The sequence below is a fragment of the Chionomys nivalis genome, chromosome 24 (assembly GCF_950005125.1).
Source record: "Chionomys nivalis chromosome 24, mChiNiv1.1, whole genome shotgun sequence".
NCBI classification, from domain to species: Eukaryota; Metazoa; Chordata; class Mammalia; order Rodentia; family Cricetidae; genus Chionomys; species Chionomys nivalis.
Genome location: NC_080109.1, coordinates 20937139 through 20951448, shown reverse-complemented (window position 1 = coordinate 20951448; position 14310 = coordinate 20937139). Strand labels below are relative to the sequence as shown.

Below are 14310 nucleotides of genomic sequence, written 5' to 3'. Positions count from 1 at the left end.
TTGATATAGGGCCTTACTACGTACCTCTGGCTGTCCTGAAACTCAATATGTAGACCAGGCTGCCTCAAACTCACAGAGGTCTGTTTGCTTCTATCTCTAAAGTGCTGAGATCAAAGGTGTGCACCACTACACCAAACTGATACTTGCTTTCATATGTATTTAAAAAGTCTCAGTAAATTCTAAGGATTTTATACAAAGAAAACACAATTAAACAATGGGAGAAAACAATGTCTAAAAACCCATAGCTAGAATACTTATTAAATGTTTCCAAACAAAGGTCTGACCTCAAGCTACATTTGAGGTCCTGGAGGCTGTAAGAGGAATGCCAGAATAACGGGGAAGATGAACAATTCAAGTGCACAGAAACATGCTGTTTTCTAGTCCTTGAAAACTTGTGATTGATTATCCATACTCATTTTGGAAATTATACATATTATTAATTTTCTTTTACTACATTCCATTTTTATAATTGTGTTACTTCATAAAACTATAATTTTGACTTACTCTCAAGGTCAATTCTTTTGTAGTACTGTAGTTTCTTAGCATAATTTCATAAATATAAAAAATTAATTTTGCTTTTTAAAGTTCTTAAATGTATTCATTCCTTAAAATCAAAAAGGAATGGGCAGCTCTAACAACAGAATGTAAAGCTAAAGCAAGTAACTCTATTATGTAATGTACCAAGAAGAAACAGCAGATAGAAAATAATTCAGTTAGGGAATTCCATGGTAGAAAGACTTTACCATTAAATGTTCCTATATGAATTAGGGAATGTAGGCACAGGTAAATGAAAAGGTTTAGGAAAATGCATAAAAAGGGAGCATTATGGTCGAAAAGCCACACAAGGTTGTTTAATCAGCTTCATGTTATGACTAGGAACTGACAAGCCCTGGCTTTAAACATTTTATCAGGCTTTCATTCAATTACAGCTAGGAAACATGAGCAAGCACACTAGAGAGCTGATGGGTAAACAGATCAGAAATTTCAGAATCTGTAACACACAGTCAAACAGTTTTTAAGCTGAAGTTTCTAGGGTTGCTACCACTAAGGAAGACATTATGTTGTAAAAAAGAAAAGTGTGCTTATTTTATTTTCCATGATCTTATAAAATCAAAAGCTGACATCTTTTCCTAATTTCTTCCAAACAAAATAATACATATTTTAAGAGTACAATATACACATTAAGAAAGTAGATAGAGGCTGAACAAAATTCTTCTATATAAGAAGTTTATTACTTTAAAACGTAAACTAAATTCCATGTAAACATTTTTCATGTTTTAAGAAACATGATGCCTGTTAGGGATGTATTTAAAAATTATAAAAGCTTTTGGAGTGCATTTTTGGAAATTGTTAATCGGATGTTTGGTAGATAGAAAGGAAATAACTGAACATGAAAATGCAACGATTCCTCTTTTCAAGTCAACTAGTTCAAAAAAAAAAAGTCACAAAACGTCTCTATAGTAAGACAAAAATATAAAGTAAAGAAAATAAAGCATTAACTGAGGCTCAAGCCCAATAATACGAAGCACCAGGATTTGTGCTTTAAATCACTGATATAGAAATGGTAATAAACTTTCTAAAAGATATTCTTAGACAATAACGGCCCAGGAGCTACTTAAGTGACTCCTGTGTTGGGAGAGCTCTGAGCAGAGCTGTGCTTTCTCCCCAGAAGGGAGGCTGTTTCACACAAGTCTACAACCAAAACTGGCCAGTGAAAACATGAAGGCACTGAGCCTTGATTGTACTGAGGATGGTACCTCTCTAGGCTACTGCCATCCTGGTTCTTTCCTATGCAGTGCTCTTCTCTTGGAATTGTGCCACTTTTCTTTCAGACCAACTCTCACTCCTCAAGCCTTCATAAGTGGTCTTATCCTGAACAATCCCTACTAAGTCAGACATATGTCTGCTTTGCACATGGAGCTGCTCCCTGAGTTAGTAATTTATTATACTTTTAGAACAGCATTCAGTTCATAGATAATTTTGGAAAACATAAGTTGAAAAATAAACAAATAACTTGAGATAAAGGACATCTATTTCTGATGGAAAGACCCAGAGTCACACACATAAAATTAACAGAGGAGGCCATACAATGGACAGAATCCTATTCTGACACAAGAGCATATAAATGCTATCAAGCAGCTACTAGCCTTGTATCTAAAACCAAAACCAGTAACTTCTCAATAGGAAGAGGATGCAGGAACATGCTTTTGCTGGTGAAAGCTGAGGAAGAAGAATCATAAGATTTTATGTGAACTGGTCATAATAGTTCAGCTAACACTTGAAATTTCTGAAGCTGAAGTGTGAGCATTATAATATGGGAGAGTGAATTCTTAGAGTGGTAAATGCAGTGGGATACTAAAATTACTTTCAGATTGTTCCTATAAGTCTCACCAATGAATGAAAAAAGACTGGACAGAATGTACAAGTTGGAAAAAACTTCCTTTGCTTCTTCTGCAAGCTGAGATGTTCCAATAACTGCATAAAGGAATCACAAAGCATAGCTTGGAATCATTTTCCATCTCCTCCAGAGGACAGGATAACAGACTCATGGAGGCTGTGTAAAAGCTGGCAAACCTGCCAATCCAGGACACAAAAGAAAACCTAAACATTGCTAGTGCTGGAATAGGAAAGTTCTATGCACCAAGGATGGGGTAAGAAAATATCATATGACCTCAATATTTTATGATCCCATCACTGAGAAGTAGTCAGAATCTGTGTGAGATTTTCTATTTGCCCATGACTGAGAATGAGTCTGAACTAGGGCAAGAAGCCCAGGCCCCTGAAAACTATGATTGCAGAAGGGCTTACAGGGTATTGAACCTCTCTGAAAGACAAAACCCAAGCATCCTACAAAGAGTGAACAAGAAGACTGAAAACAGTTTGCAAAACAGTACCCACTCAAGTAAAAGGTAAAGACTGAGAACGTCTGAGCTGCAGTTCACAGAGAATAACCAAAACAGTAGAAAAATAAAGATTAAACTAGGATGACTTGGTTTCTAACACTAACAACTGGGCACAAGTAGAATAGGGTACATTTTGGGCATCAATTCTACTAAAATGCTACCATCATACCCAAAAAGTTCATTTTAAACCAAAATTACAATCTATTCAAAGCAGTATAAAAAACAACAACAGAGATAAGCTAACAGAATCAGGATCATAAGTAAATCTGATTCTAGAATCATCTAGGAATCTAAAATAAGCACTATTAACATCTGTAAGAATTAAGACATGACAAGACAGCCAGCATGTATGAGCAAAGGGGTATTACAACAGAAGCAAAAGTATATAAAACTCTAATAATGGTAGAAATAAAAAATGATTAAAAGAGACAATATGCTTTCAATAGATGAATCAAAAGGGTTAGGTAAGCCAGGTGAAGAACCAGTGACTTTAAAGACGTTCATGCTTCCTTAGTACAGATGACAAGACACATGAAACTAATCTAAGTGTCTATCAACAGGTGAATGTATATACAGAAGAGGTGGTATATAGACCACATCCAGAATACTTACTGATGTCATCTGCAACAAACATGGATAGGCTTGGAAGACAATATGCAACATGAGAAAAATCATGTATAGAATAAATACTGTATAATCTCACACATATGAAGAATCTAAATAACTCAGTTTCATTGAAATTGTGAGTTGAATATGGTTACATAAGCTGGAGATGAGGGGGGAGATTAGGAGAGCTTGCTGAAGGGATACAGTGTTAGAATTAGAAAGCTGTAAATTTCAATGTTACAATATGGTGATTTTAGTTAATAATAATGCAATAAACACACCACATTTTAATAGCTAAGAGATACTATTTTAAGTATTTTATCACACAGGAATTCAAGAGCTTTGGGACAGTAAGAAGTAATCTCTTATAGTTTTGCTAAATTCCTGAAGTCCACTACATTAAATAATGTGTCCAATAATACCTAAGCCACAACCTCTGGAACCTACAGATAGATAGGCCATGTGTACATTAAGACAGGGAGATTAAGACTGGAGGTATGCTCAGTCTAAACACATGAACTATAAAAACATAGACACTACTGTGGTTCCAGAAGAAGCACTGAGAAGAAAGAAGACAGGAAAAAGGAGTCAGAAGAGGAATAGCAGCATCCCAGAATGAGAAGCATCTGAAATACTCTACTGATTCTGAGGAGAGCAAGCCACGTTAAAGGAAAAGGGGAAATGCTGAGTGCCAAATATAGGCTGGGCAGACAGTAATTAACAGGTTCATGAGTCCCATATGATAAGAGTTTAACTTTTTTTAGCCTCAGATAATCTGAAAGCAGAACTCAGTCTTCTTAAAATGTGGTCTAGCTATGAGTCCAGTCTGAGTGTGTAAGACTTGAAGCCTGCAGAAATGAGGGAATTAATAAAAAGAGTACTAGATTTCTGCAAATTTGATGTGGCCACAACACAAAACTAAGAAAATGAAAGACACAGCAAAAGAAATACATGACCATCAGTTAAGAATTTCCACAAACAGTAAAAGTTACTAAAAGCGTGTACCCAAGAGATATAAAACATCATGTATAATATTAATAGTAAATAACCCAAATTTGTCATAATAAACTATTACCTGCAGATAATAAGAAATTTGAGGAAAGCAGAGACTAGAGGCTCACTTCACAGAACAAAAAAATAACACTCTCTTCAAAAATACTATGCAAGCCTGAAGACTTGGAAAAAATATATTTCAAATCCATTTCCAAAACATAGAGGCCAACAATTCTGTATAAGTCAGAAAGTCATGAAGAAATCAAAGGAAAACTAGGGGCTTTTCACAAAACAAATGTTTGGAAAATATTTGAAATAGCTTGGACTGTTAGAGAAAGTCCTTTCAATACAGAGAATGATTCCTGACAAAACCCTAGATTTATGTAAATTAAGAGTATGAGAAATAACAAATACAAGCAAAATGACTGTCTTAGACAAAGCAATAGTATTATATTGCATCTTTTGATTTATCTATTTTAATTTCATTTTATTTGTAAGCTGCGGATGGAACACCATAGCAGAATGCAGGCTTTAAGCATTACACCTTTTCCCACAATCTAGCTCCATCAAACGACTACAAGGAAGATGTGTGATGATCAAGAGTTGCAAGAACAGTCTGCTGTGAACCATTATAAGCAAATAATACTACAACTGTGTTAGTTTAAAACTCCAATATTAAAACCTTAAATAAACCTAAAACTGAAGGAAACAATAAATCAACAATGGAGAGAAACTGGGAGAAAGGAAAAGAAAACTCCATTAACCCAACACAAAAACTAGAGGTAAGACAAACAAAGAAAAATCCCAACACTGAACACCATCAAAGACATGGAAGATATTTTTAAAGATACACCAAAATGTTCAAGAATGTTCAATAAAACTTCAGGATCTCAGTGCACGACAGACAGCACTGACAGACAGGAACAGTAATTAATAGATATAATGCTCCACAAGTCTAAAGGATCAATTAAGCCATAATGAAAAATCACCAATTTTGTTTGTTTTAAGAAACATATAAAACAAAATTTAAACCACTGTACCTAAGAGCAAATCTCAAAGCCTACCCAGCTGTTTTAAAACTACATCAAATAGATCAGGTACTTCGCCATCAATGGGGAAATACAGGACTTTTAGGGGGAAAAGTAAGAATATGAGACGTTGGGGGTTGACAAAGATGATTTAGTTATTACAGAAGTTACAATAGAAATGCTATTTTTGAGACACTGAACTTCACAGAAAATAGAAAGTTCTAGCTCTTAATAGTCTATAGAATGAGACAATGGAATGCATGTGTCTGACAACGGGCACCTATGCAGAGTATACTAGTAACGCCTACATATTTTAAGAAAAAAATCCATTTTAAGACACAGGAAAAGAGTTCAATGACCCATAAACACGGGCAAAAACACTCAGCAGCAATAAAAACGGATATAATTATCTCACCATTATAAAATGTGACAATACCTAGTACTGACAAATGAAAAGCATAGGATGTTTCATCATTGCTCCAGAAAGTGCAAAGACAGCCACTCTACAAAATCGCTCAGCATTTTCTCATAATTTTAAGTACTTACTTATTATCCTACCAGCAATTTTATTCTTAGTTATTCTTACTCAAAAAAAAATAAATAAAAAGAAATGTATTGGCAAGCCCAAGACTTAGGATTTTCTAAAACATTATTTGTAATATGCCAAAGCTAGAAAAACTCCAGTGTTTGTCATTGAGTAAACACATAAACTCATAAGTCACAAAATGGAATAAATAGGACTAGAACAGTCATAAACAAAGATAAATGAATCAACAAACTAATAAGCCATGTGAAAGAAGAAAGTCAAAAACCAATACACATCATATGATCCCATCTTTTAAAACCTTCAAATGTAAAATCTAAAATAAAAAGCTGAGAAGCATCTAAGCCTTTACTACTTGCATGGATGGGTAAATTACATATATGACTATGGAAATTTCTGAGGTGACAAATATATTTTTTCATTCTAATATGCAATGTGGTTTCACTAGTTATAAACTAGTAAATCTCATTAATATGTACATTCTTATCATTTTTATTGAGCTTCAGCAATGAAAACAAATGATCTCAATAAAGTTGAAATGAAAATTAACTTGATAAAAGTATAGACACAAAATACTAAGCTCCTTAAAAGTGAATAAAATCAGAAACATATTAAGACTTATACAAAGTAAAATAAGAAGCACTACTAAGAACCATTTGTTTAAGAAAAACTAAAATTCTGAAAGGAATATTTGATATTCACAGTTTGGAAATGAAAACATGGAAGGAGAACTAAAGGTCTAGCACACTGTGGAAACAGTTTCTGAAGACTCTGTTCTATAAAAAATTCACACTTGTTTGTAACAATTGGTGTTTTAACCCTGATTCTAATGTTTTAAGAAAATATGAAGCATGGAGAACTCTGACTTTTTTAGAAGAAAGGGGCAAGGCCCAAAGACCTCCCTCAAGGTCCTTACTGTCGTTATTAAACCTGAAGTTAATATTGTCAGCTTAGTAGAAGAAGGTGAACAGATACAGCAGAACTGAGTGTGAAACTCAATTCAAGAATATAAGGTCACAATTTGTGACAGAAGTGAAAGATCATGGCATAAAGAAGTCTTCAGATGAGAGCCAGCCATCTTCCTATCCCTGTTTCTTGTTATGCGTTTATCAAAAAGCCATTCCAGCTGATTATACAACTCAACAGAGTGAGGAAATGTAAGCAAATACTAACACAACACAAAAGGCAACCACAGGCAAAATACCTTGTGTGTGTATGTATATATATATATATATATATACATACACACACACATATATCTGCTATTGGTCCAAACAGGCCATATTGATGATGAAAAGAAAAAAACCGGCAAAATGGCCAAGGTAAGAGTGAACTGGGATTCTCTTTTCAGCTTTTGAGTCAGTAAACTCTGACAAATGCACAGAAAATCACTTGGCACAGTCTAGTCACAGTAGACAGAAAAGCTGGGCAGCAATTCCACTCTAAATCTTTTATTTGCCTAAAAGATATGCACAGTAGCACAGCAAATACTCAGAGAATAATAAATACCCATATTGTCATTTACATGAAAGCATTATTTCAAATAGATAAAAACTGGAAAACTATAAATGTTTATAAACTTCATAATGTGGGGCACTATATTCTGAGTCATTAATCACCACAATGAACTAAAAAGCACTGACTATCTGAGGTTCAATGATACATATCACATAAAATTACACAGACTTATTTTCTTCTTTTGATTTTTTGACAGGGCTTCTCTGTGTAATAATCCTGGCTGTCCTGGTACTTGCTTTGTAGACCATGCTGCCTCAAATTTAGTGAGATCCGCCTATCTCTGCCTCCCAAGTGCTGCGATTAAATGCATTGCCCAGCTGTTTTTTTATTATTATTATTTTTTTCTTTTCAGACTTATTTTCAAAGTTAATGGTTTAAACTGTTATCACTCAGAGATGATCAATTTCTAATATAGTATCTTTCCACATTTGAACTATTATTGGAAAGGACAGTATGTGCTACACTAAAATAATTAAAAGTTCTGTAAGCGGTTTTAATCAAGTCACCTCAATTTGCATTTGAAAATATAACACTGACTTTTAGCAATTTCTCCAAGCCCCATGGTTAGGCAGTTACAAATATCTTAAGAGTATGTAGCTAACTGACATTCCCAAGGATGTTTACTTTAGGTGTACCCACCACTGAGTATTTCACTGTGTCTTAAAAAGGGAGAATAAAAGTGGTAAACAAAGCAAATCTCTATGCATACCTCATATTCTCAGCTGAATCCTCTGGCATTGGGGCTACAGTCTGTACAGCTGGAAGATTTTTGCTGGTAGCACCATTCACAAAACTAGAAGAGGAGGAAGAGGAGGAGGACCCTGAATCCACAGCACCTGTTCCCAAAATAATAATTTTAGTTTTAAATATAAATTTATATAACAAAATAACTTCATTATTTTATTTCTATTAGATTTTCAAACAATAACTCATTAGAATAGCTAACAAGAATTCAACAATTAAAAATTATTTGGTCATCAGTATACTAATAAATTCCACGATTTTAAATATACATTATAATCCAGTTAGCTTATGTTAATCTAAGAAAATTACATGTTACAAATGGATATAAATAAAAAACATCAACATGAAAAAGTCTATATTAAATGAGGTTGATAAAACAATGCAAATTTAAATGTGAAAATTTTATCCCCTTTTTATTGCTATGTTGCAAAATTCTTAAATCTAATGATCTAAGGCATAATTTTCAAAGCACTGAGAGCATAATTTTATCATTTTGCAGCATTAAATTCTGACTTTGATAAAATGATTGCTTTAGAATCCCTATCATGAGTATAACAGTACCTGATTTTAAAATAATTGGTTCTCCGTAATGATACGAAGATGCCATTTTAGAGACTTTTTAGTAATATGTCATGTGAGTACATTAAAGGAGTTGAGGGACATCTAGTGTTTCTAAATATTTTATATCTTATTCTAACTCCAACAAAATGAGTTGCTCACTGAATTTCCACTACAATGACTGTATAGTACCATGGGCTAATATCTAAATTGTACACTGTGCTCAGCATAAATGTTAGCTCATATTTATAGCTCTCTATATATGTTCAAGTATTAAGGAGGAAGGTTATTGCTTAGTTTTAATTTTTACTGTAATATATATTTATACTATCAAAACCTTATACTCTTATATATCAATCAGTAATTTTTAAAACAAAAATTACAAGAAAGCATAACTTGGCTTATTCAAAGACAAAAAGGGGATTTAACCTTTTCGTTTCACTGCAGTCATAAGAAAAAAGGACTTTATTTACTAGACATCACTAAGGACAGATTCTACCACACTGTTAAATTTTTAAAACTGAACAAATAAACTTACAAAATTTAAAATGCTATTAATGCTGCTCAATGATTGAGACAGGTATACATGTTTAAGAGAGTGTTCTACTTACTAAACCCCATAAATGTGTGGCTCATGATATGTCAGACTCAGGTGACATGATAAACAAGATAGATACAGAAAGCACAAAAAGGAGCTACAAAATCAATAGAAATGGGAAGAATCTACGTAATGATAATAAATGGAAAAGTTCAAGGCTATACAGTTTGGAGAACAGAAGACTACTATAGTCAGGGAAGGAAAGTCAGGGATCATCTTGCGTTGTATAAATACCTAAAACGGAATCACAAAGATTTGGGTAAGGATTTATTTATCTAATAATCAATAGGAACATTTCTGGAAATTTGAAAGACAGAGAGAGAGACAGAGACAGAGAGAGAGGAGAGAATTAGAGAGAGGAAAAACAGAGACAGAGAAGAGAGATTGATTTTAGTCATATTTTTAAATTGGCAATTTTGATTTCTAGAACCATAGGAAATAGCTGGACAACGAATTGGACACAGGCATAACCTAAGAACATAATTATTCAGTGTGAGGCAGTGGTCCTTGTTCACACGCTCTGTTTACAAAGCTGAGGCTCTTGCAAATCATCAAGGTTCTCAGGGAACTCTACTTTTCCTTGAAGGGTTCAATCCAGAAAACCCATTTTCTAGCACTAATATATGTGAGCACCTTCACATGCTTTATAAGTTTGTTTTCACCTGTCACTCTCCAGTATCTAAATTGGCTTTTGCTCCCCAAATGTATTCCAATAATCTGATTGTACCCTGAATGTGGACTATGATGTTTTGAGACAACTCAGAACAAAAGATCAGTACTGTCTCCTGAAACGACCACTGTGTCTGTGTCCTAGAGCCAGCAGCAAGTTCTGAGAAGTTGTCGCATAGGGTGCAGCACACTCAAAACTAAGCTAACCCTAAGTATGTTCTGGGCATTTTAGTTGTTAAGATCAAATGGGAAAATGAAGATACGGCAAACGGAGAAAAAAGGATGAAGCTTCACAAAAGTCTATAAGGACGATACCTGTCGTGTTAATCATACTTTTTGGTGTAGCTCCAGGGGCAGCAAATATACTTGAGGTACTGCCTGTTGGCAGCCCACTTCCTGCAGCAGTGGCTCCCACAGTAGTGACAGCTAGACTCCCTGGAGGTGGCTTCTTTACAGGCACCACTACACTCCTGCAGAGAAAAACAGAAAACAACTCCAAAGCATGAGGTAAAGCCTCTTCACAGGATGCACAGCAGATACCCAAAGCCAACAAAGTTCAGCTGAGCTCCCTCGCCATCTTCCTTTCCTCTCATTTCCTGACCCTCCACACTGTAAACCTGCAAACCCAACATTACTGGTGAAAGGAATACAAGACTTAAGCAAACACTGGGAAGCTTATGACAATAAACGTTTATTTAGCAAACACTAGTGTAGAATCTGGAGTTTGTAAATCTTTTTTTTTTTTTTTTTTTTTTTTTGGTTTTTCGAGACAGGGTTTCTCTGTGGTTTTGGAGCCTGTCCTGGAACTAGCTCTTGTAGACCAGGCTGGTCTCGAACTCACAGAGATCCGCCTGCCTCTGCCTCCCGAGTGCTGGGATTAAAGGCGTGCGCCACCACCGCCCGGCCGTAAATCTTTCTTAAAGTGACAAATTAATCAAAAATTAGAAACAAGTGCTCAGGTTAACACATTTTGCATATGCTTACCAAATAATCTCATGGTAAAATGTTCACTTTCTTCTTATTATAGCATCATACATGTAAAATGCCCATAAAATTGGTCTGCCAAAAGTTTACTGGGCTAAAGAGCTTGCCTCACCCACCTGAGAACCTAACCCCTGAACCCAAGTAAAGAAGCCAGATGTGGTAGCAAGCACCTGTAATTCCAGCACTTCTGAGGTAAGATAGGAGGTGAAGACAGGAGAATCACCCAGAAGCTCAGTGCCCAGTCTGCCTGCATATGCTGTGCAGTCCAGCAGAAACAAGACCCTCTCCTTCCATCAAGTGGAAGGAGAGAACTTATTCCCCAAAGTCCTCAGATTTCCAGGTGGCATGCATACACAAACACACCACTCTCTAAACATTTTCATAAAATTATATATAAAAACAACCAAAATAATATCTGATAATCAAACTTGAAAATATGATGCTGAAAAATGAAATGAGGGATAGCAAAACACCACAAGGGAATAAAGAACTTGTATTTTAGATTTCTTATTAAAATCACTTTCTATAACACAAGAAAATTCAGATTATGGCACACATATATAGTACAGAAGAAAGTGACTGACAAACTGCCAATATAGGTGGAACTGTCTTTGAATTTCCAGTTACAAGGAAAAATCTGCCAGATACTATGGGCCTGTAGGCTGAAGATGTATGCCCCAATGATACAGAAAAACTCTGGGTGACTGTCCTGGCAGCAAAAAGTCTCTGTCAATTCTAGAGTTTTGGAAGTTGCTTATAATGCACTTCCTGTTAACTTAGGTAATACTGTATCCTTCTGGAGTCTTTAAAGGAGTTGAAGAGTAGATATAGTTTTCCTTAGTTGTGATAAAAAATAAAATAGATATATTGTAACTGTAATTCTTGCTTGATAATTGTTTTTTTGTTATATGTAATTTTACTATGCTAATGTCAAAACCTTCCTTTTTTTTAAACAGAAAAGGGGAGGTGATGTGGGATTCCCCTCTGAATGGCGTGATTACCATTAGTGAATCAAGAAACTGCTTTAGACCTATAGCAGGGCAGGACTTAGATAGGCAGGAAAAACTAAAGTGAAAGCTGGGAGGAAGAAGGAGTAGTCAGGGAGAAGCCAAGTAGTCCTACCAGAACTGGACAAAACCTTAGCCAGTAAGCCACAGCATTGTGGCAATACACAGATTAATGAAATGGGTTAAATTAATATGTAAGAGTTAGCCAATAAGAATCTAGAGCTAATGGGCCAAGCAGTGATTTAATTAATATAGTTTCTGTGTGATTATTTTGGTTCTGGGTAGCTGGGACAAACAAGTGGCCTCCTTCAACAGTTCATAAATTTTAAAGCACCAAAGTTCTTCAGTTCTCCATGCTAAGTGGAAAGATGAGTGAAAAGTGTAGATGAGTGACCAGAACACTAGTCTCTCCAGTTTTATTTTAGCAAGTCATTTTATAGTCTAGAGTAAGCATAAAAAATACATGACTGCAATGACTACAGCAGACCAATAAGCAACTGGGTAGCAAAAGGAATATCACAAATGATCTCAAGTATAATTTCATAGTGCTAGTTTGAGTTCAGATGATTGCTTTCCAGTTAATTACATAGTGCTAGTTTGAGTTCAGCAACTGAATTTATAGCTATTTCAACTAAAAGTAAAAGCAAAATACTTTATGTAAAGAATAAGCCTTGTGGTAATTCTGTTTGACACTGGAGTTTTCTGGACTTTCATTCTAAATGTTGTCATCTTAGACCTCACTTTTCAAGGCATTCAATCTGTTGTTAAAAGACATGTCATAACTTGGATTTCAGACTTCAGTGTTTCAGTAATATGTTTATATACCTCATAATGTAATTATAGCTACCTTAAAATAGATAAGGTAAATCAACAATATACTGGAAATAAAATTGAAAATGCACCAGCAGTCCAGGAGTTCTTGTGGGGGTGATGTCTCTGAAAGCTGATCAAAGGTTCAGAGTTTGAAGTTAAAATTTTGATGTTGTCACTCTCGATCTATTGAATGGCTGACAGACAATCAAACCCGTCTGGCTGGCTGGCAGCTCATTTTGCTGGCAGGTGGCAAACAATTAGACACACCAATTTGTGCCTGCTGATGACATTAAAGCATGAAACTAAGTTGTATGCAGGGCCTAGTGATTTGTGTGAAAGCATTTCAAAAATAATACTCCTCGCCGTGGCAACTCATTTCAGACTGCCACCTCCCATTATGGCTTTGAGCAGTGAAGACGACAGACTTGAGTTACGTGCAGTGCAAGGCCGCTTCTGTTCAATCCGTCATCAGTGCCCCCTGAGACCTCAATCCCCTCCTTTCATCAATATCACCTCATCATTTACATTTGCTAGTACTTGAGCTACTGCATATATTAACTACACTGGAGACTCTTTCCCAAAAGAAGAAAAACATAAAAAAACATGCTTTGTGCTCCTCTATTTCATTCTACTTACACAAGTAAGAATGAATCCACTCCTACTACATTTTACATAAATGTTACCAGGAACAAAGGAAAAGTATTACTGTTTCAAAACAATATTTGAAAAGTTCAAATTATGTACAGCTAAGAATAGTGACCATTCAGATGCCAGTTGCAATTTTTAATGAAAAAATGAATAAAAATACAAATTAACAAATTTGTTTAATTATACTGAAGCCTCTTCTGAAAGATCTCAGTAATTACCTAGACTTATTAATTTCTATTTTGACAAAATTTAAAGATGTAATATTAAATTGGACAACTTCAATGACCTTATTAATTTGTTATTTAGTATATAGACACTGGTAGTCTTATGTGCATATAGAAGGCATAGATTAACACACACACTCATAGGCACAAATGCACTCATATTCTGTAAACATAAATTGGATATGTGAAATAGAGATGTAGTGTGAAAGACAAGAAGGAGCAATCACTGTATGAATAAACATGAGAACACAGAATTAACAACTATTTGATAAAGACTTCTCAGAAAAACATTTTCTACATTTCATAATCTTACAATTTGCCACTTCTTAGTAACTTTTAACATGACACATCTTTCTATGATGGTTATTGGTGAAAACTACATTATCTAAATACTCAGTAATAAATTAATATTACCTATTATATTATTTTCCCTATATATTGATCTTGATGTTTTAGTTTAAGTAACATTGATT

General features: G+C 34.8%; 1 protein-coding gene across 2 annotated transcripts in view; it reads right to left on the bottom strand.

The window, feature by feature from the left end:
• Nbea (neurobeachin) overlaps nt 1-14310 on the bottom strand; it is a 487335-nt gene that overhangs the window by 289587 nt on the left and 183438 nt on the right. The window contains exons 31-32 of one of the 2 annotated variants that reach the window (XM_057757235.1): nt 10477-10631; nt 8302-8428 (exon numbers count right to left, since the gene is read on the bottom strand). In XM_057757235.1, the coding sequence (XP_057613218.1) occupies nt 8302-8428; nt 10477-10631 (282 nt within the window). The remainder of the gene's footprint in view (nt 1-8301; nt 8429-10476; nt 10632-14310) is intronic. The other variant, XM_057757236.1, reaches the window with a different exon arrangement.